The 27,221-nt window shown below is 33.6% G+C and overlaps 1 protein-coding gene across 2 annotated transcripts in view; it reads left to right on the forward strand.

The window, feature by feature from the left end:
• Window positions 1-27,221, forward strand: part of LOC126882240 (zinc finger protein 235-like) — a 98,036-nt gene that overhangs the window by 25,006 nt on the left and 45,809 nt on the right. The window contains exon 2 of one of the 2 annotated variants that reach the window (XM_050647062.1): window positions 16,646-20,612. The exons of the other annotated variant lie outside the window; for it this stretch is intronic. Coding sequence (XP_050503019.1) covers window positions 16,646-17,967 — 1,322 coding nt within the window. The 3' untranslated portion in view covers window positions 17,968-20,612. Of the gene's footprint in view, window positions 1-16,645; window positions 20,613-27,221 lie in introns of those variants that run through there. 2 annotated transcript variants of the gene reach the window in all.

The following is a 27,221-nucleotide window of genomic DNA, read 5'->3' on the forward strand; positions in this document are numbered from 1 at the left end:
TGTTATGGTCGTAGTTTGTCGGCACCGCTTATTCGGGTGGTTTTATTAAATGATCAAATTACGATAACAGCACCGGCAATTACATACTATTTTTATCTGGTCTCTGGCATTGAATTGAATAGATGACAATAAACAGATTTATTGTGGGACTTTTTCATTTACATATTATGTTCCAAAGACTTTTAATAATTTTCTATTCCAAGGAATTCTGCCATGTTTATGTTTCAGTTATTCAGTTATCAACAGGACACAAAATTCACTATTTATGTTAGATCGTAATTTCTTTCTTAAAAACATTGTCAGTGGACACCAGGCGAGGTCACAAGGAGGGGACAATTGACCCCATTGACCCCCTTGGATCCGCGCCTGCCTTGAGTAAAACCAGGGGTAATAATAGGCGGTTGAAGCGTAGTACTGGACCTGTTACTTTCCTTGTATTCCGTAGGTCCTAGATATAGCACACTACCCTGCTATAATTCCAAAGCCGCTTCAGCGGTATAAAACGGGAGACTTATTATTTTTTTGGTAGCTCAGCTGGCATTTTACCTGTCTAAAAAACACTGATGATGATTTTTTAATAAAATCGAAAACGTTCTGTAATGTAGCCCTTAAAGTAGTGTTGGCTAGTGAGTAGATGTTTCGAATCAATGAGTCGAGTCGCAGAACTGTTTCAATGATTCGAAATTAAATTCGACATTAAAAGTCTACTGTTTCGAAACATCGAGTCAGTAGGATTTTGTAGATTCACTTGTTGCTCGATGTATACTGTGTTGATTGTAAATAAATTGTGTTGGGAGTCGGAAAACGAGCGACTGATTCGCTGATTGATTTGGAGTTTGAAACATGTTTTATGTTTGAAACAGAGTCTGAGTTTGAGACTTTGCAAACAAGCAATGCAAACGTAGATTTGGAATCTTTTATTTTGACAAATCGTCGGTCTAATAATCAAATTGCCTAAGTCCATTTTTTGTGAAAATTGTTTTTTGGTGTCATCTAGTAGTAGATAGTAAAAGCTACCGCCTGACAATTCCCACAAGCGCCATTATTATTTTATTTCGCGCCAATTTCGCTAAACGAATTTTGCTGAAGTCCAAACGTTCTTTCTTATTCCTACGAATATTGCCTATGTCAGTGTTTCTGAAGTTGTTTTGATTGAAAACGTTAGAAAATGTAAGTAAATAAATATATTTTGATTATCATTATTAACATGGATATATAAACCGGGAGATATTAACAGAAGTTCAACCACGATTTTCTAAGTCCTGTCCTTTGCAATACTGGAAGGTTAGAGAAGGTACTTAAAATTTGTGGAAAAATCCACGGGTTTCCTGTGACATTTTCCTGTGAAAATTAGATTTTCCATGAAAAAAAAATTGGGAGTTGCGATGAATTTTTAAGTCCTGCCATATCCATAGAATAACAGGACACTATCTATTTTATGAAGGAAATTTTTTGGGCAGGACGGTTGCAAAAGGACTAAGGGAGTATACAGATATACAAACATGTAATGAAAATAATGAAATTTTCATAATTTTCTAAGTCCTGCCAACTTAATAAATTAATCATATTTATTTCAAAATCACCAAAAAAAAAATGTTGGCATGACGTCACCTAACGTTTAACTGCAATTGTTTCTTGGAAAATTCTGTATAAAATTTTCACTCAGGTTCCGTGATTTTCTAAGTCATAAAATAAATTTTGTTTAAAATAAATAATTTCAGTAGACATTATTCAAAATGGCAGGATGTTTAGTTACACCTTTTTTACTATATATAGTTAAAAAATTTGTAAGAAAATTCGTGGAAAATTACACGATTTTCTAAGTCATGCCATTTCGCACATATCTCAAGAAGGTTAATATAAATCTATTTTCAAAGAGGCAGGATGGTTGTATAGTTATTTCGTATAAAAAAATTAAATTGTGTGTCTGTAAAATTATTTCAGGGTGTTATACAAACATAGTCATATCACCACAATTTTCTGAGTCATACCATGTCGAGTATGCTTAAAAAACACTAATCTAAAACCGTTTAAAACTTGGCAGGATAACCGCAAAGATGAATAATACAAAAAATTAATTTGTATATCATTAAAACAATCGTATCCTATTAAATATTATTATCCTGAATAATGTCTCGGAATTTTTACACACTTTTCAAATCTAATAGCAAACTGTAACATCTTTATTTTAAGTGATTACATCATATTTTTATCTAAGTAAACGCAATAAAAGTAAATAAACAATTTATTGGTTATAGTAGGGAATTTACCTGCCCATTATATTATACAGGGTGTCCAGAAACTCTCATAACAAACGAAAACCGGAGATTCCTCAGATAATTTTAAGAAAATTTAACTCAATTCACCTAGTTCAAAAATGCTTCCGTGGAAAGCTAAAGCTTTTTAAAGATGGCGTCTTCATCATCGTCATAATTCAACCCGGATTTATCCAATGCTGGATATAGGTCTCCCTCAGTCTTCTCCATGCATTTCTGTCCTGTGCTGTCTGCATCAAGTTTCTGTCGATCTGTTTGATGTCATCAGACCATCTGGTTGGCGGACGACCTCTACTTCGATATGCTTCGTCTAGAAGAAGCATATCGAAGTCTTGTAATTAGTTTCTTTAAAATAGATGCAGAACGCTTTTATTTGGAAAAACGAAAACTGGTACACTTATTTATCTTCCAGAGGTCAATTGTCAATTATCAATTGTCAATTTTTAGTACCGGTCATGGGGGTCCGTTTTCGGTACGGAAACGGATATTCTATCGAATAACTTTTCTGTCTAACTTTTAAGCATTTCTGACACTGGATTGTTAAATTCTGGGATAGTTTTGTACTAAAAGGTACTTTTGCTTTAACTAAGAAGAATACGCAGTGTTCTAGAAAAATCGATTTGAAAAATTTTTCGTTTTTTGGTTTTTTGAGTTTAAAAGAATTTAGAAAAATTCTATTTAGGAAAAAGGAAAACTGCTACGTTTATTTCTCTTCCAGAGATGAATCGATTTTATCAATTGTGAATTTTTAGTACTGGTCATAGGCATCCGTCTTGGGTAGATCAACGGATATTTTATCTCATAACTTATTGGTCTTTAAATTTTTAGACATTTTTGAGAGTAGAGTATTAAATTATGAGGTATTCTAGTACTAAAAGTTACTCTTGCTTTAAGTCGGCAAATACACCGTTTTTTTTTATTTTTTTTTAATTTTTTTCAAATTCAAATAAAAGGTGTACAATATAAAAATGAGTGGAAATTGCATTTTAGTGCATAACATGCATCCAAAAGTGCATAAACCTGTCAAAATCAGTGTATTAAGGGCAAAATTTTGTTATTTGGAAGGTTTTTGGAGTTACGAATACGCAAGCAGAATCGACCTCCGAATCACCTAGTGCCCAGAGTTGCTGCTAAGGCACGTCTTCTGGAGTTTCGTGGGATATCGGCAATAAATTAAAGAAAACAGATTATTCGAGGGTTTTTGGGATCGCCGAACACGAATATGACATTACAACCGACCCTCGGAGCACCTGGTGCCCAGGGTGACTGATCCCGAATTTAGAGAGTTTTTGGAGGTCGATTCTGATGGCGTATTCATGTTCAGCAACCACAAAACTCCTCGAGTAATCTACTTGCATCACTTTAGTGTCTGACAGCCTCGAAATTTAAGAATATGTGACATTCTTGTTCAGAAACCCCAAAAACCACCTGAGTAATCTGTCTGTATCAATTTACTGCCGAAATTAATATATAAATATGGTACAGAAAATGCTTAACAAATAAAAAGGTACCATAAAATACCATTTTATTATAATACTAAAATACTTATTCCCATTTAAGAAAACTCAGAAAATACTCATTCCGAGTTTCAACCAACCCCGTATACTAAAGTTAAACATTTTGGTATACTATTAATAACTGACAATAGTAGACTATATTAAAAATCGTTTAAACATAAATTAATAGAAGTTTGGATATCAAATCACTAACAATATGTATAGAGTGTGAATGTTCCTACAAAATTAACAAAAAAACGTAATTATATTTTAAACTACCTCGTATAATATTTCAAAACACTATATTTTATTAAAGAGAACATCGAGTAGAATCCAAAAATGTAAAAATATACAGGGTATTCCATTTAAAAAAACATAAATTTGTGTCACCCTGTGAAAACGGGTAGCCCTCTATATTAGAAAATACTGTTAAATCGTAGTCCTATCTGTGGCCCATGTTTTACCTAAATAACTTTTTCGTATATCTTACGACAAACGAGTAATTTGACTTTGTCACACTAATGCCCCACCCTGTATACAAAATAACCATAAAACCATCCTGCATCTTTGTAAATAGACTTATATTAAGATTCTTGAAACATGTGCAAAATGGCATGACTCAGAAAATCGTAGACTTTTTCACGAATTTTCTTACAAATCTAGGACTCCTGCCGTCTTACAAAAACCGTTTAACCTTCCTGCCGAGTACCGAAAAGGTATTGATTGTATTTGAGTATTATAACTTTTTAAAGGCAGGACTAAGAAAATCACGGAATCAGGGTGAAAATTTTCCGCAGAATTTTCCAAGGGACAAGTATACTTAAACATTAGCAGACGTCATGCCAATATTTTTTTTGATCATTTTGAAATAAACATGTTTAGTTTATTTAGTTGGCAGGACCTAGAAAATCATGAAAATTTCATTATTTTCCTTACATGTTTGTATACATATATACTCCGTTACCCCGTTTGCAACCCTCCTGCCCAAAAAATTTTCTTCATAAAATCGATAGTATCCTGTCTATCTACGGATATGGCAGGACCTAGAAATTCATCGCAAAACCCTATTTTTATTTTTTGGGAAAATCTAATTTTTACAAGAAAATGTCACAGGAAATTTGTGGATGTTTCCACAGATTGTAAGTACATCGTCTACCCTTCCAGTATTGCAAAAGGCAGGACTTAGAAAATCGTGGCTGAACTTCTGTATAATATCTCCCAGTCTAATAGTATTATAAGTAGAAAGTTTGTGTAAATATTTTGTTTAATTAATTTTGGTCAATTATGTATTGCATGGAGTTAGGCAATTTTCTCATTTTTACATTTGTTCCAAAGTTTTTTGTCTCTCCTGTAAAATTTCCAATTTGTGACTTAGGAAATTTGCTTATTAGACCGACGAAATGACATTAAATATTTTTGTAAAATAAAAAAATAACCTATAAAATTCTATTTGTTTTGACACCTGTAGAAAAAAATTAAAATACAGTAGACGCCCTCTTAACCGACCATGACGGGACCTGCCCATAGGTCGGATAATCAAAAAGTCGGTTAAACCGAAAATCTTTAAAACCACCCTCAGAAAGACATTACATATGTAACTCTATTAAAAATATATATATTTTATGATCTATAAACAAAAAAGTAGTATGCACATATAGTCCGTCCGCTATAACTTTTCCCATGGGTCACGATTCATTTTCAAACAAATTAAGACAAAACATAAAGTGAAACGAACGTCGATGTGTATATACATATGTAATTAATAATATCACTCACAAGACAAATTATGAAACTTGTATGACCTCTAATCTAAAAATAGTATCGTCCAAAAAGGAGTAGGGTCGGTCGGTTAAGCCGACGGTCGGTTAAAGGGAGGTCGGTTAAGAGGGCGTCTATTGTAAGATCATTGAAAAAAGTAAAACGTTGCATATGGACAAAATACATAGAGGAACTCTTTGATGATACTAGATCCGAACAACCTCCATCCTACATATGTGATGACCACTTACCAATCACATCAGATGAAGTGGAAGGACCATTATCACAACTAAAAGATAGCAAAGCTCCTGGACCTGACAATGCATATGCTGAACTCATAAAACTATTTAACACCGACGGTACTCAACGCCTAACCAAAATATTTAACGACATATATTTAAGCGGAGTAATACCAAAAACATGGTTGAAGTCGACGTTTGTTGCTTTACCAAAGAAAACAAAGTCCGTATCCTGCAGTGATTTCCGAACCATCAGCTTAATGAGCCATATTTTAAAACTATTTCTAAAAATTATACACCAAAGAATATATAGACTGTGCGAAGAAAAAATCAGCCGAACACAGTTTGGTTTTCGAAATGCAGTGGGTACAAGAGAGGCTCTATTTACTATACAGGTGCTATTTCAACGATGTAGAGACGTAAATTGCGATATTTATGCATGTTTCATTGATGACCATAAAGCGTTCGATACAGTAAAGCACGACAAGCTGATGGAGATATTAACCAATATTGGAATTAACACCTGTGATTTAAGGATCATCAGCAATCTGTACTGGAATCAAACATCCTCTATCCGGACAGAGGCAGGAAAATCCGACGATATCAAAATCAAACGTGGGGTCCGTCAGGGATGTATATTATCCCCCTGCTGTTTAACATCTACTCTGAGGAAATCTTTCAAGAAGCAGTGGATGATGTTGAAGTCGGAATTCGAATTAACGGAGATTGTATCAATAACATAAGATACGCAGACGACACTGTGGTATTCGCTGACAGTTCTGAAGCCCTACAGGAGTTAATGAACAGAATCGCGGAGGTCAGTCAGAGATACGGACTTTCACTAAACACTAAGAAAACAAAATGTATGATTATCTCTAAGAACAAACAGCAATTTGGACGACTCAGTGTAAATGGTCAACAAATAGAAAGAGTAAAGACATATACCTACCTTGGTACGAACGTCAATGAAAATTGGGACCATTCTATAGAAATCAAATGTAGGATAGAGAAAGCAAGATCTGCATTTCAAAAAATGGCAAAGTTGTTCAAATGTCATGATTTGTCGATACCCATAAAAGTCAGATTACTACGATGTTATATCTTCCCTATACTGTTGTACGAAGTTGAGTCGTGGACTCTCACAGACGCCACCTGCAAGAAAATTGAGGTTTTTGAGATGTGGCTTTATCGTCGAATCCTGAAGATATCTTATACCGACCACATTACTAATGAGGGTGTTTTGCTGAGAATGCAAAAAGAAAAAGAGCTGTTAATCAAAATAAAAACAGCCAAAATCGAATACCTCGCTCACATCATGAGGAACAGTGAAAGATATGGACTGCTGCAACTGGTCTTACAGGGAAAAGTAGAGGGAAAGCGAGGACCAGGAAGGCGAAGGATTTCGTGGCTGAAAAATCTACGTACGTGGTTCAACACGACCACTACAAATCTTTTCAGAGCAGCAGTGTGCAAAGTACAGATTGCCATGATGGTTGCCAACATCCGAAACGCATAGGCACTACAAGAAGAAGAAGATGATCCATGATAATATTCTAACTGAATATTACTTAGCATATTAAATATTAAACAATATTTCAATATACAGTAGTTGTTATTCCCATGTACACTTTCACTAAATTGTGATCGTTCTGGATATGCTGAAATGGAAATCTATATTTGACAAATTATCTAATTTTAGTTTCAGCTGAGTATTCTCTTATTCAAGAAAATACATTTCTGTGTCTTGTTGTGCACTACTTGATGTGATACCACTTGAATGAGATGATTCTGGTTGACTTTCAAGTGGTAATGAAGATGTAGAGGGTCTACATCTACAATCCATTAAATCCATGGAATAAAACAAAAAAAAAACAGTGGTAAACATTTCTGAGATTCAATGCTCGTACTTGTAGTTTGCATACTAAAACAAAACTATAAACAAACAGTCATATAAACCCAAACAAACAACAATAAAACAAAACAAATAATATTTTATAGTTATCAAAAAAGACAATAATACATTATTATTGTACCTGTGATATATTTTTTATAAAGACACAATCCTTATTAGTAAGACAAAAAAGACAATAATACATTATTATTGTACCTGTGATATATTTTTTTATAAAGACACAATCCTTATTAGTCATATCATATTGCTTTCAATTTTATAAATTACACAAAATCAAGGATTTACACACAAAATAGTACTACTGCATTTCTTCAGCATCTTCACCAGTCCTATTTAAAAATATGGTGAGAAGATTTTCTTTATCTCCTTTATAAAAGTAGCAGGAACCAGGAACATAAATGAGTAGTTTTACTCCGTTCTGCAGAGTTCCTAAAAATATGGTGTCATTACACCCTAAATTTACAATTTTAGATATTTTAGTATGTACTTACAATATCAATGATAACCATTCGGGTACCCAACACATTACCATTTTGTAGAAATTAAATAATAATAACATACAAACAATATAAATATTCCATTTATATTTTTATACAAACAAAAATAAAACTTGACGTCTATCAAATGTCACTGTCACAAATACCACGTGTGAATTTAACTGACACTGACAGTTGACGGATCGGGTCCCTGTAATTAATCGTACATGTCCTTGGGTTATAAGGTTTCATTGGAGACCTCATTTGTCATTCTATCTGTGTTAACCCTCGTAAGGCGGTGCGGGGTGCAGCTGCACCCCAGACCTCGTTTTTATCACCTATCTTTTTTAATAAATTTTTTTGATTTTTCTTATTTTTTATTCGTACTAAATTTAATTTTAAACTTATTCCACCCATTGCATCATTTAAAACTCTTGGCGATTACGTGCTTTTTTGAAAAAATGACTTTTGGCTGCAAATGATGAAAATTTCGTATCCTGAATAGGGCTTTTCATTCACAGTCATTTGTTTCGAGCTTCTGTCATGTGTCACGTAATATTAATATATCTACATCATACGTTATTGATATATATACCAATGATACAAACCAAAGACGTGTATGGCGTAGATATATTAATATTATGTGACACATGACAGAAGCTCGAAACAAATGACAGTCGATGAAAAGCCCTATTGGACGTTTCTGATGTTCCACCTGAAGCTAACAGATCTACGGGACAAGGAGGTCGGTGTTACTTATGTCAGAGAAAAAAGACCGAAAGTTCCGGCATAACTGTAGTGTGTAAGAACTTTGTGTTGCTTATTCTGTGAAAAATTTCATGTGTTTTTCTTGCGACGATAATAATTTATTGTAAGAAGAAATGAGTACTTTTTTGTAAAATTATGTTTCGTATTATAATAAATAAGTCCTAATTATCTTTCAAATTAATTTCCATGACGTTCACATATAAAAAAATAAATATACAGATGTGGTGCAAATGCACCCCGCACCGTTGTTTACGTAAGAATCTAAGTACCGCCTTTCGAGGGTTAATAATGGAGAAGTTATATTCGCGGACAGTTTCGCGGATATTTTCAAATGGTTTATTGCTGTTTATTATTAAATGTATTATATTTAATAATAAACACCAATAAAACATTTAAAAATATCACATATTTTTATTTTTTCAATATTTTGCTGAGCCCCCTCTAACTTTGATTACCGCTAGTACCCGTCTTAGCATACTTTGAATGCAGTTAAATTATTTTTGCTTCAATTTGGCATTGTGGTTTCAACGATATATTAGTCCTTTAATCTAAACAATTTCGTTAGTGACCTTTTCATCGGAAATTTCTCGTTTTAAAAGCTCCCAAATATTTTCCATCTGATTAAGGTCAGAAGTTGAACAAAATATTAAAAAAATATAAATATGTAATATTTTCAAATATTTTATTGCTGTTTATTATTAAATATATTATAGTTAATGCATAACATTAAAATTGCATAACAAACTTAAATTTAAAAATCATATTTAAACAAAACGTACCTAGTGGAATAGTTGATTTTTGTAAAAATTCATAGGTGGTCATTGGTCATAATAATATGGCCAGGGACTGTATATCGCGTGTACTATTCCAGTGAATTTAAAGCACTACCTCCGGTTGGGTTTCTAAAACCGGAAGTCCTAGGTCAAATTTCTCACCTTTGGTACCATCCTTGGGTTATAAGATTTCATTCGACACCTCATTTGTCAGTCTACCTGGTATAATCAAGGATGAGTTGTGTTTACGGACGGACAGACAGACGTGGATAATTCAACGTTTTCACATTTTTTTTTTAAATTGAGTGAAAACAAAAAGAAAAAGAATAAAAGCATTAAAAACATGTAATTTAATAGCTAACTTTGTTACTATTATTAAAATAAGATCTGGTCAGAATTCTTTTCGTAAAGTTCTTATACAGATTTTTATTTCAACCGCCGAATTCACTTTCCAATTCACACTAGTTACAAGTTCACACTAGTTCAATCCAACTCACACTAGTTCAATTCACAATAGTAACAAAGATCACTAGTGCTTTTAGTACTGTCAACTTGAATAATAATAAGCGTTTCCGTGCAGCTATAATAACTATAAGCGACGCATAGAATAAACTAAAGTGATACTTTAAAACAAACTAAGTTTAGCATGCATATTCTGCGGTGTATAAACGAATTCTTTGGACTGGACCGATTCAGAGGACTGGACTGCGCTCCGTATTCTAATTGAAAAGTAAGATTGTTTTGCCTTCGCATTGCAACTGAATAAAAATGGTATACATTTTTATTTTATAGTCGTATTACTCCGTAGAGTAACCAGGTGCATTTTCCGTTGGAACTTTACCGAGCTGCAGACGGGGGATGTGAATTGCATAGTGTAGAATTCCTTCTCTTTGCCTTCACTGCAGCATCCATTTGGCTTGCAAATTGTAGAAGCCTTGGAGGTGTCACCAGGGAAATGTACCAATAAGTTTTCAATTTAAAAATCTTTTAGTCATGTTTTTAATATTTTCAATATTATTAATTTTGCTATTAGGATTGAAAACTAACTTCATCTTTCAATTGCCAGATGACGATAGTCACCTAATACCTTCACTTCGGTTGCAATGGGTGGGAAAGACTCTCGACGCTGGTCAGTTAGGGTATGGAGAACAGTGCCTACGTTCTTTCCGATGAGGCTCTAATAAGAGCCGAAAATCGCGATTCAGAGGACTGGACTGCGCTCCGTATTCTAATTGAAAAGCAAGATTGTTTTGCCTTCGCATTGCAACTGAATAAAAATGGTATACATTTTTATTTTATTTTTTGTACTTACTATTGCGTCCAAACTCGGGGATATGTAAGCTATCAGTGGTTTTGGAATAAATTCTATACAGGATTTTAGGAACAAGTTACTAGGTAAGATTTTGAAAGTAAAAATTATTTTACTACCTACCAGAAGCATAGCAACACTTGGATAAATTTCTTTTATCCATTAATTTGATTATTGCATTTGAGACGCCCCGTTGCAAAACTTCGTTCTGTCCAATTTTTTTTTCAAAATTGAGATGAGACCGCCATTTTGTAGATTTTTTTCTCCTGCATCCAAAAACATAAATATATGTCATATTGCAAAAGTCGTTATAAACCTGCTTAAAATGTATCAGAAAATCAATAAATGCTGCAAAACTCGTCATAAGAAACTGGATTACCATTATTATACTGTTGCAAAAGTCGTTACGTCCATTCTGAAATATGTACAGTAGGAAAAATGAAAGAATACCCATGAACGAACATATAAAACACGCTGTATTTTCCTGTCACCGTGTCACACAAAAAATTATCCAGCGCAAGTACATGTAATAATTATTGTGAAATGTACTTGCACTGGACAATTTTCTTTGTGACACGGTGACAGGAAAATAAAGCGTGTTTTATATGTTCGTTCATGGGTATTTTTTCATTTTTCCGACTGTATGCAGGATTCTTTAAAGACACTCGTAATAAAAGTCCGTATGATGCTTAACAGTTTTAATTAATAAAATAGACAACTAAATTATAGATTACTGATAAGTTGACGAAATGTAAAAGTAATTATGTGAAATTAAAGCGGCCACAATTTGCTGGTTCTTACAAAAAGAAATGTACTTGGAAATAATCGCGTTTATATGACTGGCTCGTCAATATACAGGGTGTTAGTAAATAAGTATGACAATGTAAGTATGTTTTAAGAGGTAATTATTGTGCATTTTTTGACATACAATTACGAATTTTGTAAGCATCATTGGCGCGCATATGGGTAATCGTCTGAATTTTTTAAAGAAAAAAATAGTACGCCACTGAGTTATGTCAAATTAAAAATCATTTTTAAATTCCACGTTTAATTTTCGATAAAAAACCTCTCTTCTAGTATTTTCATATGGTGCACCGTTTTTATGCAAAAAAAAAATAAAACGTCCTAGTGCGTATTTTTCACTTCTTAATACATTATAGTCTAAGGGCCCGGCCGGTTGTTCGAACGCTAATCAAGAAGTTGATTATAATTAAGTCCCCTTAACAACCATCAAATAATAACACCCCTCACTCGTACGTCAATCAGTTGATTGTAATCAATTATGTTAATTATCATTATGATAATTAACATAATTGATTAATTAATTAATTATTAATTAACAACAATTATTAACATAATTGATTAATAAATCTCATAATTGTAATTAATTATGTTTTCAGCAACCCAAACAAAGTTGACATTGACAGTTGGTGACAGTAATTAAATATTTGATAATGATCATTTGATTCCATTTTTGATTGACCTTCGAACAACCGGCCCTAAGATACGATATAAGATCGATTTGCACCGATCTGTTTAATGGATAGAAATTATTGGATATGTAATTTCGCATATTAACAATTACAAAAAACAAGGGTTGCCCGATCTTATCTTGTTATAACTATGATTAATTAATAATTAAAACATGACATTTTTTATAAATAAAAAAAATATTTCGACCCAGGCATTTCAGATTTTTTAGGTCATTCTAAACAAAAAAGGTCTTTTGTAATTTTTCTCTAAAGTTGATCGTTCTCTAGTTATAAACAATTTAAAACTGAAAAAAGAACGAAAGATGACGATTTTCAAGGCTCAAAAACATAAGTATAAAATATCATTTTTGAAATTACGAAGTACATAAATTCAAGTTCAAACTTTATTCTATCAGTTCTTGATAAATCTTTTGGACTTACTTCATTCTGACAACATTGTTTTTTAGTTGTTAATGCCCGTCTCTTCATAAGAAACCTTCCACATTAACAATTAAAAAAATATGTTTTAGAATAAAAAATTATTATCGAGACCTGATAGAAAAAGGTTTGAACTTGAATTTATGTACTTGATGATTACAAAAATGATATTTTTTAAATCCACGAGGAAAAATTTCCTGTAGTTGGCTGTATACCATTATAAAAACATAAAATCCTTTATAAAAGGTATATTAGTTAAAATCCCTATACAGGGCTACATCAAAGACATAACTAGTTTTCAATCGGTTGACCGATCATCATCAGTGTAATCCTAGAATCTAACATGCTAACCACCAAAGTAAAAAATATTTGGGTATAAACCCTTTATAATTGATCCGTCATAGAAACATATGAAAAAGATGTGATTTATAACATGGATGTATAAAATATCCAATGTTTTACGCCCAATGTACCAATAAGCTTAATTTGACTAGTTCACATCATGGCTGTATGTAAGCAAGTGTCATGTTATAAATCACATCTTTTTCATATGTTCCTATGACGGGATCAATTATAAAGGGTTTACACCCAAACATTTTTTACTTTGGTGGTTAGCATGTTAGATTCTAAGATTACACTGATGATGATCGGTCAACCGATTGAAAACTAGTTATGTCTTTGATGTAGCCCTGTACAGGGATTTTAACTAATATACGTTTTATAAAGAATTTTATGTTGATATTTTTTACTTGTGTTTTTGAGCCTTGAAAATTGTCATCTTTCGTTCTTTTTTCAGTTTTAAATTGTTTATAACTCAAGAACGATCAACTTTAGAGACAAATTACAAAAGACCTTTTTTGTTTAAAATGATCCAAAAAATCTGAAATAATATCTGCCTGGGTCGAATTTTTTTTTAAATTCATGAAAAAAATGTAATTTTGTAATTATTAATTAAGTAATTATAGTTAGAACAAGATTAGATCGGGCATATCCAATAATTTTTATCCATTAAACATATCGGTGCAAATCGACATCAGTGTGTCTGCCTAACTTGGAACCATATGGGAAACTTTTTTATTATCAATTTTACGAAAAAAGTTATTCGTCAGAGCAAGAGCGTGGTCTAACACCTAAGATTCAATCATCAGATATCAAATTTTATCGACATGATACGAGGTATGTCAAAAAATATGAATTTCGCTCAAGAGGAAAGTACTTTTATATTTCAAAATCTCGAAAATTGTTAAAGAGGAAAGTTATTTGGAATTAAAAATTATGTTCTAATATGCAATTACATTCTTCTAATTGAAAAAAAAAAATTACGGATACCCAGCATTATTTTTATTACGATAACTCAGTTATTATTAATTTTAAGAAAAAAAAGGTAATCTTTATAAAAACGTCTACTTTGTCTAACAACTAAGACGCTATTATAAGATATAAATTTTTTTCAATTTTATACGAGGTATGTCAAAAAATATGAATTTCGTTCAGGAGTAAAGACATTTATTTTTCCTGAAGTTTTTCGGAATTTAAAATTGTGTTTCAATATTCAATTACATCCTTCTAATTGAAAAATAAAGGTTCTTTACTCTTGAGCGAAATTCATATTTTTTGACATACCTCGTATAAAATTGATAAAATTTGATATCTTATAATTGCGTCTTAGTTATTAGACTATGCAGAACTTTTTATAAAGAATATTTTTTTTCGTAAAATTAATAATAAAGTAGTTATCGTAATAAAAATGATGTTGGGTACCCGCCATTTAAAAAGAAATTTCATATTTTTTTTTAATTAGAAGAATTAAATTCCATATTATAACATAATTTTTGATTACCAACAACTTTTTTTAATTACAATTTTCGATATTGTGAAATATAAAGGTACTTTTCTCTTGAGCGAACTTCATACTTTTTGACATACTTCGTATACTGTTAATAAATTTTGATGTCTGATGATTGAATCTTAGGTTTTAGACCATGCCGAGCACTTTATGAAGAATAACTTTTTGTCGTAAAATTGATAATAAAAAAGTTTCCCATATGATTCCAAGTTACGCAGATACACTGTATAAGCTCCTCTACTATTATCAACAACTATCCAATACAATAATACTAAACTAGAACAATAACAGAAAATATCACTGCTAAGATTTAACTAGGTATAAATTTCTTGTTTAAAATGACCTTCTTTAGAGGTGACAGTAGAATTTTATATTCATCATTGGCACGCGTACGGGTAATGGCCTGAATTTTTTTAAAGAAAAAATTGTACACCACTAATATATTTCAAATTAAAAAAAATGAAGAGTCGTTTTTATGTAAAAAATAAAACATCTTAACGTTTACAAAGTATTTGTAGTAAGTTTCTATGCGTATGGAAACTACCTCGAATACTTTGTTAGTGTTAAGATGTTTTATTTTTTTTGTATAAAAACACCGCCTTGTATGAAAAAAGGCAAGATATATTTTTTGTCACCAAGTATACGAGGAATCCAAAAATGATTTTTAGTTTGACATCTCAGTGGCGTACTATGTTTTTTTCTTAAAAAAAATCGGACCATTACCCGTACGCGCGCGATGAATATAAAATTCTTCTGTCACCAGTGAAGGAGGTCATTTTGAACATTTCTTGTAACTTTGCTCCTAGTTAAAATCATATTAGTAATATTTTTTGTTATGGTTCTAATTTAGTAGTATTATTTTGGATAGTTCTTGATAATGTATTAAGAAATGAAAAATACGCGCCAAGATGTTTTATTTTTTTTGCATAAAAACGGTGCACCATACGAAAATACGACAAGAGAGGTTTTTTATCGAAAATTTAACGTGGAATTTAAAAATGACTTTGAATTTGAAATATCTCAATGCTGTACTATTTTTTTCTTAAAAAAAATCAAGACCATTACCCGTAGGTGCGCCAATGATGTATACAAAAGTCTTAATTGTATATCAAAAAATGTGGCATAACTAGCTCTTAAAACCCACCAAATTTCATTTTCATATCTCAACCGGTCTTGGGCAATACGTAAATTGGCAGTTTGAAATAAAAATTTCAATACCCCGTATCTCGGAAACGAAGCATTTGCGGACATACGTTTATAGAGCAAACTGTCATTATTTTTTCATATAGAATTACCCCTTAACGTTTGTCATATTTATTTACGAACACTCTGTATAAGTACATCCTATTAAAGTGTCTCTTTAATTCGCGTTCTTTTCAATTATCCCAAACATACGTCCGGTCGCCTCTAGATGTTAATACCGACTGAAAATATATATGAAAATATAAAACTGTTACATCTAATCCGCCTATTCTTCGCGCTTAAATCAGTTCTTTTCTATCTGTTCCGACTCGTTCCCAAGAAGAACGAAACGCCATAAAATTTTAAGCACATTTAATTCTCCCTAAAACTAAAACGAACAAAACTCGTTTAATCCAGTATACTATAACAAAACTCGTTATGTGCAAAATAAACCCCTCTTAAAGTCCCCTTAAATGTTAACATATCTTTTTTAGGACACTGAACATACATTATAATGTACAAACCTTTAGTAAAAATGTGAAAGCAGCTTTCAATATACATTACTTTTTATTTTACGTTTTTGGATGTTTCTCAAAATTTTGAAAAATTGACATAACGAGTTTTGCAACTGGGCGATTCATTTGTTTTTTACATTAACTTTCCCTTATACTCATATTATATTTGTTGGTTTGTATTTTAGGTTATATCCAAGAGGAGAGCAAATTGGAAATTATGGAGACACTACCTCAACATTCATCTTACGAAGGACAAGTCGAAGGAAAAGCATTAGATCAAAATATGAAAGTGGCGAATGGACTGAGATCTTTCAAATGCGAAGTTTGTTTTAAGAAGTTTTCTCGAAATGATCATTTAAAAAATCATTTGCGAATACACACTGAAGAAAAACCATACAAGTGTAAAATTTGTTGTAAGCATTTTAACCAGTCAAGTAGTTTAAAAACACATTTGAAAATGCACAGTGAGGAAAAACCGTATAGGTGTGAAACTTGCTTAAAACAATTTCGTACTGCAAAGGATTTGAAAATACATTTGAGAATTCACACTGGAGAAAAACCATACAAGTGCGAGATTTGTCTTAAACGTTTTAGTACAGCAGATAATTTAGAAACACATTTGAGAGTACACACTGGAGAAATACCTTACAAGTGTGAAATTTGTTTTAAACAATTTAGTCAAGCGTGTAATTTGAAGATACATTTGACAATGCACACTGGAGAAAAACCATACAAGTGCGAGATTTGTTTTAAACGTTTTATTACAGCAGATAATTTAGAAACACATTTGAGAGTACACACTGAAGAAACACCTTACAAGTGTGAAATTTGTTTTAAGCAGTTTAGTCAAGCATGCAATTTGAAAACACATTTGACAGTGCACACTGGAGAAAAACCATACAAGTGTGAAACATGCTTAAAAAAATTTCGTACTGCAAAGAATTTGAAAATACATTTGCGAATACACACTGGAGAAAAACCATACAAGTGTAAAATTTGTTGTAAGCATTTTAACCAGTCAAGTAGTTTAAAAACACATTTGAAAATACACAGTGGGGAAAAACCGTACAAGTGTGAAACTTGCTTAAAACAATTTCGTACTGCAAAGGATTTGAAAATACATTTGAGAATTCACACTGGAGAAAAACCATACAAGTGCGAGATTTGTCTTAAACGTTTTAGTACAGCAGGTAATTTAGAAACACATTTGAGAGTACACACTGGAGAAACACCTTACAAGTGTGAAATTTGTTTTAAGCAGTTTAGTCAAGCATGCAATTTGAAAACACATTTGACAGTGCACACTGGAGAAAAACCATACAAGTGTGAAACATGCTTAAAACAATTTCGTACTGCAAAGAATTTGAAAATACATTTGCGAATACACACTGGAGAAAAACCATACAAGTGTAAAATTTGTTGTAAGCATTTTAACCAGTCAAGTAGTTTAAAAACACATTTGAAAATACACAGTGGGGAAAGCCGTACAAGTGTGAAACTTGCTTAAAACAATTTCGTACTGCAAAGGATTTGAAAATACATTTGAGAATTCACACTGGAGAAAAACCATACAAGTGCGAGATTTGTCTTAAACGTTTTAGTACAGCAGGTAATTTAGAAACACATTTGAGAGTACACACTGGAGAAACACCTTACAAGTGTGAAATTTGTTTTAAGCAGTTTAGTCAAGCATGTAATTTGAAAACACAGTTGAGAGTGCACACTGGAGAAAAGCGATACAAGTGTGGAACTTGCTTAAAACAATTTCGTACTGCAAAGGATTTAAAAATACATTTGAGAATTCACACTGGAAAAAAACCATACAAGTGCGAGATTTGTTTTAAATGTTTTAGTACAGCAGATAATTTAGAAACACATTTGAGAGTACACACTTTAGAAACACCTTACAAGTGTGAAATTTGTTTTAAGCAATTTAGTTAAGCGTGTAATTTGAAGATACATTTGAGAATGCACACTGGAGAAAAACCATACAAGTGCGAGATTTGTTTTAAACGTTTTAGTACAGCAGATAATTTAGAAACACATTTGAGACTACACACTGGAAAAACACCTTACAAGTGTGAAATTTGTTTTAAGCAGTTTAGTCAAGCATGTAATTTGAAAACACATTTGAGAGTGCACACTGGAGAAAAACCATACAAGTGTGAAACTTGCTTAAAACAATTTCGCATTGCGAGTGATTTGAAAATACATTTAAGCGTACACACTGGAGAAAAACTTTACAAGTGCGAGATTTGTTTTAAACAATTTAGTCAATCAAATAATTTGAAAACACATTTGAGAGTGCACACTGGAGAAAAACCATACAAGTGTGAAACTTGCTTAAAACAATTTCGCATTGCAAGTGATTTGAAAATACATTTAAGCGTACACACTGGAGAAAAACTTTACAAGTGCGAGACTTGTTTTAAACAATTTAGTCAATCAAATACAGTGGAACCCCGTTAACTCGGATTAATTGGGACCGCGGCCGATCCGGGTTATCGAAAATCCGGGTTAGCCGGAGAAAATGGTAAAAATTAATAAAATATGGTATGCTTACAGATAAACTCCGTTATAATTGTCACACAGACACTGGTAAACCACGTTCGCATTCCACACAAAACCACACATACAAAGCGTCGTCAAAAGTCTCATTCTTAGCTTTATTAGCTTTGCACCGATTAAACTGTCTTTTGTTATCATTTTGAAAAAAAAAATTCTTCGATTTTAGTTCTATTTTTCTTCCAATCCGATACTGTAGATGTACCGACACCATAATATAATGCTGCAAGATTCACCTTTATCAATTCTACTTAATGCTTCTAGTTTCTTTTCCATTGTCACTACAACATTTTTACGTTTTGTTGCCCTTATAGACAAAAGACACACAAACACAAAATCTGAATAAATTTACGAACGATTACAAAACGGAAGCGAACAATAATACGACTTTACTACACATAATACCGTCTCTGATGTTATGTTATTTAATAAAAGTGATGACTAAGACCATTGTTAAAAAAAGAATTTTAATAGTCTTTTCTAAACAATGCTAACACAGACAGTTTCAAAAAAATAAAGGATAATACAGGTGCATGTTGTTTTCGACAATGAATGTGGTGTACCATGAGTCATTTTTACTATGTTATATGTAGTTCAATCCGGTTCCATTATCTCTCAAATATTATATTACATAGAGTTGGTACAAAACCTCGTGAACCTTGAAAATGCGTATGTATAAACGAAATAAAATGAAGCCAAAAACATACGACTATTTTATTTGCTGCGAATTGCGCGACAGGGTCCCATCTGCACCCTGATTGCCCTGATATTTTCAGTAATGTCGGATTCATCAATCGTTTCGTTCGTATATAGGGCTTTTCATCGATTGTCATTTGTTTCGAGCTTCTGTCAAATGTTGTATAATCTGTGTATAATATTTATTTACACGGATTATACGACATATGACAGAAGCTCGAAACAAATGACTGTGAATGAAAAGCCCTATTGACGTCACCAAATGAATGAATTAGGTTTACGAGATTTTGTAACAGCAATACATTTTTATTGTTGAAATGTTTGTCTGATAAAAATCGGTCCGGGTTAGCCGGAGTTCCGGGTTATCGGGGGCCGACTTATCGGGGTTCCACTGTAGTTTGAAAAGGCATTTGAGAGCGCACACTGGAGAAAAGCCATTTAAGTGTGAAACTTGCTTAAAACGGTTTTGTACTACAAGTGAATTGAAAACGCATTTAAGAGTGCACACTGGAGAAAAACCGTACAAGTGCGAGATTTGTTGTAAGCAGTTTTCAGTAAATTGTAATTTGAAAAGTCATTTAAAAGTACATACTAGAAGAGATCTTAACCGTTAGTAGAGTGAGTGTGTTGGTTGGCCTGTGTGCACATGTTTTGACTTTGCGCGCTTTTTCTATTGACAGATGTTTTCTTACGCATCGGAATTTTCATTCGATTTTGCACATCTTTAAAACGAAAAAAAAAACACAGACGTACTCCTAACACTTTCGCTGCTGACTTTTTTCGGGAGATATTACACAGGAGCGTCAAAAACCTTTTTTTTTTGTAAAATGTCATTGTAATAATTGATATTAGAATATATAATACTGTTAAATTAATTAAATAAAGTGTATAATTATTTATAAAATGTGATTTGAATTTTTGTCTCCGATGGGAGTCATGCGCACCTGGCTAAGAATTTCTAGTGTATTGCTGAGTGGCTCCAATCGGCACAAGGCAAATTAGAACTTTTTCTAGAAAAATAATTATTATTATATAACGGAATTTTAGAAAAAATAAGTTTATTTATTCTGTAAAATACAGAAATTTGATTCATGTATGAGCGATTTCAAAGCATTCTCAACACAAAATCCGGGTTGATCAGGACATTTTTCGCAGTGATATGTTGTCTGCTTTCTAATTTTGTTTTCGGAGCATATTTTGCAACGCTTTCTCTTTGTTTGTCCCTTATTGACTATAGTAATGATTGAAATACTATGTCTGGAGGAAATTTGTTGTGGATTTTTAAACACAAGTTTCTGTTTTTTACACTTTGAAGGTCCCGGTATACTTTCCGCCATTTTGAATCACGAAACTACCACAGTAAAGAACGGGTAAAAATGTTTGACACTAAGTCTTCACTCACACCCTGACAAACATTAACTAACGTCGGCGTCGTAATAAGTAAACCGTCTTAAAAATCAACGTGTTACTGTCCTCGATCGGAGTCATGCGCACCTAGCAAGGAACCACTTTGGCTCCGATCGGAGTCATGCGCAGCGAAAGTGTTAATGCAAAAAATTTGAGAACGCACACTGGAGAAAAACCGTACAAGTGCGAGGTTTGTTGTAAGCAGTTTTCAGTAAATTGTAATTTACTGAACACTCCTTACAACAAATCTCTCATTTAAAAGTACATACTAGAAAAGATCTTAACCGTTAGTTGCGTGAAGGAAGATCCGCATTAAATCGGCACATTCCAGTCGGCTCGGCTAAGAACAATCGGCAGATTTTGCTATACATGAACATATACATATACAAGAACGTTTGACTGACTAGTCTAAGAGCTAGGCCGAGAAATCATCGTCATAAGTAATATGGAGTTTTTCCTGTCCATTGTATATTTACAATTATGACCCCTTTCAGGCTGACACCTCAGTGGATACAGGAAGTAGCAATAAGGGATGAAAGGGGAAAATGAGTGCAGTCACTAAAGGTTTTCAACCTCCTATTTTGTTGAACCTCCATCGATTTGCATGAAAATTGGTGAGTAGTTAGAGCATACCTTAAGAAACAAAACTGATATGGTGCCAACTTGCGCTTTTACCTTAGGGATGGATGCCACCCCTCCTCAGGGGTGAAAACTATTTTATTAAAAATAATCCCACTAATCGATAGAGGGATAAATTGTAAGCAAAATTTGTTATATGAAATTATTAAAATAAATCAATACTTTTTGAGTTATTAAAGATCAAATATTTGAATTTTTCGTGAAACAAATGCATGGTGTAAAGCGGTTTCTCATAAATAATTCAAAAACTGTAGTAGTCCAAGAGCTGGGAGCGGATTTTGTGCGTGATAAGTAATATGGAAAAACTATACGGGGATATGTTGAATTAGTTGTGTACATGACTTTCACCAACGGCCGGAAACCAGAGTGGGGGTCGAGGGTAGTTATAAGGGGTTAAAGTCGCGGTTTTTATTATTTTTTTGTGACGCTCATGATCGAGGTAGTGCACCAAAATTTGCGAATAAGTAGGTCATGACGTACCTAAGTAAAATCTCTAGGGGCGCAACGCTGCGTGGCCGACAAAGGGGTGTGGGTAGGGGTAAATATAAAAATATAAGGGGTTTTTTACGACGTTCGTAATTGAGATAGTGCACCAAAATTTGGGTATAAGTAGACCATGACAAATAAGTGAAACCAGAGTGGAGGAGGAAGGTAGTTATAAGGGGCCAAAGTCCCGTTTTTTATTATTTTTTTTTTGTGACGCTCATGATCGAGATTGTGCACCAAAATTTGGGAATAAGTAGGTCATGACGTAACTAAGTAAAATCTCCAGGAGTGGAACGCTGCGTGGCCGACAAAGGGGTGGGGCAGGGGTGAATATAAAAAAATGTAAGGGGTTTTTTGCGACGTTATTGAGTCAGATAGTGCACCAAAATTTGAGAATAAGTAGACCATGACATAACTAAGTAATATCCCCAGAGGCGGAAACTAGAGTGGCGGACGAGGGTTGTTATAAGGGGTAAAAGTCGCGGTTCTTATTATTTTTTTTTTTGTGGCGCTCATGATGGAGATAGTGCACCAAAATTTGGGAGTAAGTATTAGAAATAATAGATAATAAAAGGTACAAATAATACTAAACAAACTATTTATTTTATAACCGAACCGTATTATAATAATATACAAACAAAGAAATTAAGATGTGTCTTCTACAACGTATACTTCGAGACTACTTATCGAACGCAGAACTAACACTAACATACAGTTCTGGCATTCACATCCCTTGTAACATGTGCAATCTTAGGTAAGAGTTTATCGCCCTAATGCATTCGGAGAATTGGCCCACCCATGAAAAGAGACCCCACATGTGTATTCTAACACTTAACAAAAATAATAAAGTTGAATTCCAACATCCCCTCGCAACTAAAATTATTTTTGAATTAGTCAAACAGACCCCCTTTACTACTTAAGTACTCTAACTTAACCCTATACAGCGGCTTAGTCAACATATCGGCTATCATATCCTCGGTAGGACAATACCTAAAGTTAACAACCCCTTTTTCTATATAACTAATTCCGGCTCTAAACCCACAAATTCCTTTATAACCTGTTTTAACCAAATTGCTTCCTGACATCCTTCAGCCAATGCTATGTACTCTGCTTCAGTTGATGATAGAGACACGCAATTCTGTTTTCTACATCCCCAATTTATAGGCGAACCCCGTAATAAAAATATATAGCCGCTATTTGATGTTCTGTTCTCTTTGTCTTCTGCCCAGTCAGCGCCTGCATAGCCGTATAATGCGCTATCTGTTCCTTCTTGTCCTAAAATAAGCTTTTTATATTTTATTTTATTTAAATATCTTAACGCCCTCTTTGCTTCGTTCCAATCTACTTCATTTGGATTTTTATTCTGTTGGCTTAGTATGGTGACGCTTGCCAATATATCTGGTCTAGTATTTACCGCAATATATAATAAACCACCAATCAATTGTTGATATATTTCACTGTTTTTCACCGGCTTTTCTCTGCTAGGCTTATAGTATCCAACATCCAGCGGTATATTGAACTCTTTTCCATCTTTCATCATAAACTTGTTCAGGAATTTGTCAATACAACTGGCCTGATTTAAACTACATATCCCTTTATCGCACATTTCAATCTTCATACCTAAATAATCTTGTAATAATCCCAAACTCCTTATACAAAAATCACATTTTAGTTTCTCTTCAAATATATCAATTATTACCTGTGAATCCTTTGCTGCTATTAAAATGTCATCCACGTATATAAGTACGTAAACCCTTTCATGATTTATTACCTTGATATATAAATATATATCAATATTGCTTTTACAAAAAATTTTCCGTAATGACGTGATTTTCTCTTGCATAGCTTGCTTCCATTTTTCACTATCACTTCTTTCAAGCGCTTCTTTAAAGTTTCTTGGTTCTTCTTCTTGGAATTTTCTCAACTTTGCTATGTAGCGCTCAGGTGGGATACCTTTATTTATTCTGCTAGATCTACGATCATCTGAATTCTCTATATCGAGATCTGTATCTAATTGATAGAATCACCGTCATCGTCATGGGATTCTTCCCAACTTAAGCTCTCATACGTGTTAGATGTGTCCGTAGAATTTTCTATTTCCTCTGTGTTTTCAAAATGTGCAACCTCTCTGTCTTCTACGTCGTTTGGCTCTATTTTCTTCCGTTCCATCATGGACCCAATGGATATTTCCTCACTTTTTGCCTCCTTTTTCTCGACGCATATATTTCTCTTGGAAAACACCACACTACGGCTAATTGTAATACGTTCTGTATCTACATTTAACAATCTATATGCTTTTGATTCATCAGAGTAACCTACAAATATCAGTGACTCACCTTTTGGATCAAATTTATCCTTTATTTTTTCTTTGGGAATGTGGCCATAAACCGTAGACCCAAATATTTGCAAATTCGACACATTCGGTGTTACTTTATGCCACAATTCATAGGGCGTTTTTTCTTTCGACTTAGTAGGTAATCGATTTTGCAAATAATTGGCTGTCACTATCGCTTCCCCCCAAAATTTCTTTGCTAAACCCGCATCGATTAACATGCACCTAGCCATTTCAACTAGAGATCGATTCTTTCTCTCTGCAACCCCGTTTTGTTCTGGAGAGTACCCCGCTGTATATTGAATTTTTATACCTTTACCCTTTAAAAATTCCCTTAAATTATTATTTACGTACTCGCCACCCCTATCCGACCTAATTACTTTTGGAACCCTACCTAACTGATTACTCGCAAATTCTATAAACTCTTTTATACATTTTACCGCTTCATTTTTATGATTTAATAAATATATAGTTGTATATCTAGAAAAATCATCAATTAAAGTCAAAATATAACGTTTACCCCCTGGAGTAACAGTCTTCATGGGCCCGCAAATATCCGAATGTAATAAGTCAAGAATATTAAATGTATTGCTATGAGAAAATTTTGGAAAACTCTTACGTAAAATTTTACCTTTCATACAGCATTCACAAGTTTCCCTAATCCTACAGTCTGTCATATCAATCCCGACTGCCATTTTCTTTTCCATTAAGTGTTTGACTGCATCCATGTCCCTGTGTCCAAACCGTCTATGCCATGCATGTTGACAGTTGCTGGAGTGCTCCACAGCACTCAATCCATGGTCCACAGTTGAAAGTTTGTATAAGTCCGGTGAAGGCACCGCACTCGCGACGACTTTTCCGTGTAAGGCGATTTTACACTCGTTTTTATCGAATTGCACATTATGTCCCGCACTTGTTAGCTTTTTCACCGAAAGCAGATTTGAGTCTAATCCCGGCACATACAACACTTCGTCGATTTTTAAATTTTCCACTCCCGATCCAGTCACGCACTCAATAAGTCCTGTTCCTATACCCTGAACCTCGGAGTATTGCCCTTTCTCCGCCAAACTTACAACGCCTTTTCTGCTACCGTCAAATTGGGTATAGAATCCTTTGTAATTAACGATGTGGCTCGAAGCTCCTGAGTCCACATACCACGAAGCAGAATCCCTTTTTCCGTCCCTTGAGCTATAATTGACCATACAACATGCATCATCAGTACCTTCAGTGACTTTATTGGCCTTTTCCTTCTTAAACGCTTTGTACTTAAAGCAGTCTCGTTTAAAATGGCCCTTCCGGTTACAAAAATAACACTGCCTTGCTTCTGTCCTTGCAGTACCATTATTTTTGTTACCCTCGTATACTGACTTCATCACCGACTCCTCCTGATTTCTTCCCAAAGCTCCCTGACGTCTCCTGTACTCATCTATTAATTTACTCGTAACAAATTCTAGAGTAAATTCACTCGATGGCCTACTTTCTAGCGCTGTAATCAAAAAACTGTATGAGTCTGGAAGACTTCCCAGCAAAATTCCTGCTGAGAACCTGTCCTTAATTTCTTCCCCTAAGGCGGCCAGTTTATTCAACGATTCTAGGAATAAACTAATGTGTGCTTCCATATCACCATTCTCTAGCGATAGCCTACAGATTTGCTTTAACAAAAACACCATACTAGACAAACTTGATTTCTGATGATACTCCCTTAGCGCTACCCACGCATCTCGCGCGAATTCCCTGTTCCGGATATGCACTAATTGATTAACGTCAACAAGTAAGGCTATAGTTGACAAAGTTTTATCATTTTGTTTTTTCCAAGAACTGCTTCGATCTGCTTCTAACGGTAACTCACTCGAAACTATTTCCCATAGATCAGCATTGATGAGTAACATTTTCACTAAATAACTCCAGGATTGATAGTTCTTGCCGTTCAACTTTTCGACGTTATATTTCGCACTCTCCGCCATTATGTATTCGGTTAACACGAAAATTTCGCGACTGTACACTTTTAATTATTATCTTAATACAGGTGAGCTAACAACGTAACTGAGCCCAGAACCTATTAGAAATAATAGATAATAAAAGGTACAAATAATACTAAACAAACTATTTATTTTATAACCGAACCGTATTATAATAATATACAAACAAAGAAATTAAGATGTGTCTTCTACAACGTATACTTCGAGACTACTTATCGAACGCAGAACTAACACTAACATACAGTTCTGGCATTCACATCCCTTGTAACATGTGCAATCTTAGGTAAGAGTTTATCGCCCTAATGCATTCGGAGAATTGGCCCACCCATGAAAAGAGACCCCACATGTGTATTCTAACACTTAACAAAAATAATAAAGTTGAATTCCAACAGTAAGTAGGTCATGAGGTAACTAAGTAAAATCTCCAGGGGCGGAACGCTGCTTGGGGTACCAAAGAGGTGGTGGGTAGGGGCGAGTATAAAAATATATGGGGGTTTTTTTGCCTTTCGTGATCGAGTGCACCAAAATTTGGGAATAAGTAAATCATGAAATTACTAAGTTAAATCTCCAGGGGCGGAACATTGCGTGGGGGACAAATGTTGTGCCGGGTCACAAAAAAAAAATAATACACACTGCGACTTTGACCCCTTAAAACTA

The sequence above is a fragment of the Diabrotica virgifera genome, chromosome 3, assembly GCF_917563875.1.
Source record: "Diabrotica virgifera virgifera chromosome 3, PGI_DIABVI_V3a".
Taxonomy (NCBI): domain Eukaryota; kingdom Metazoa; phylum Arthropoda; class Insecta; order Coleoptera; family Chrysomelidae; genus Diabrotica; species Diabrotica virgifera.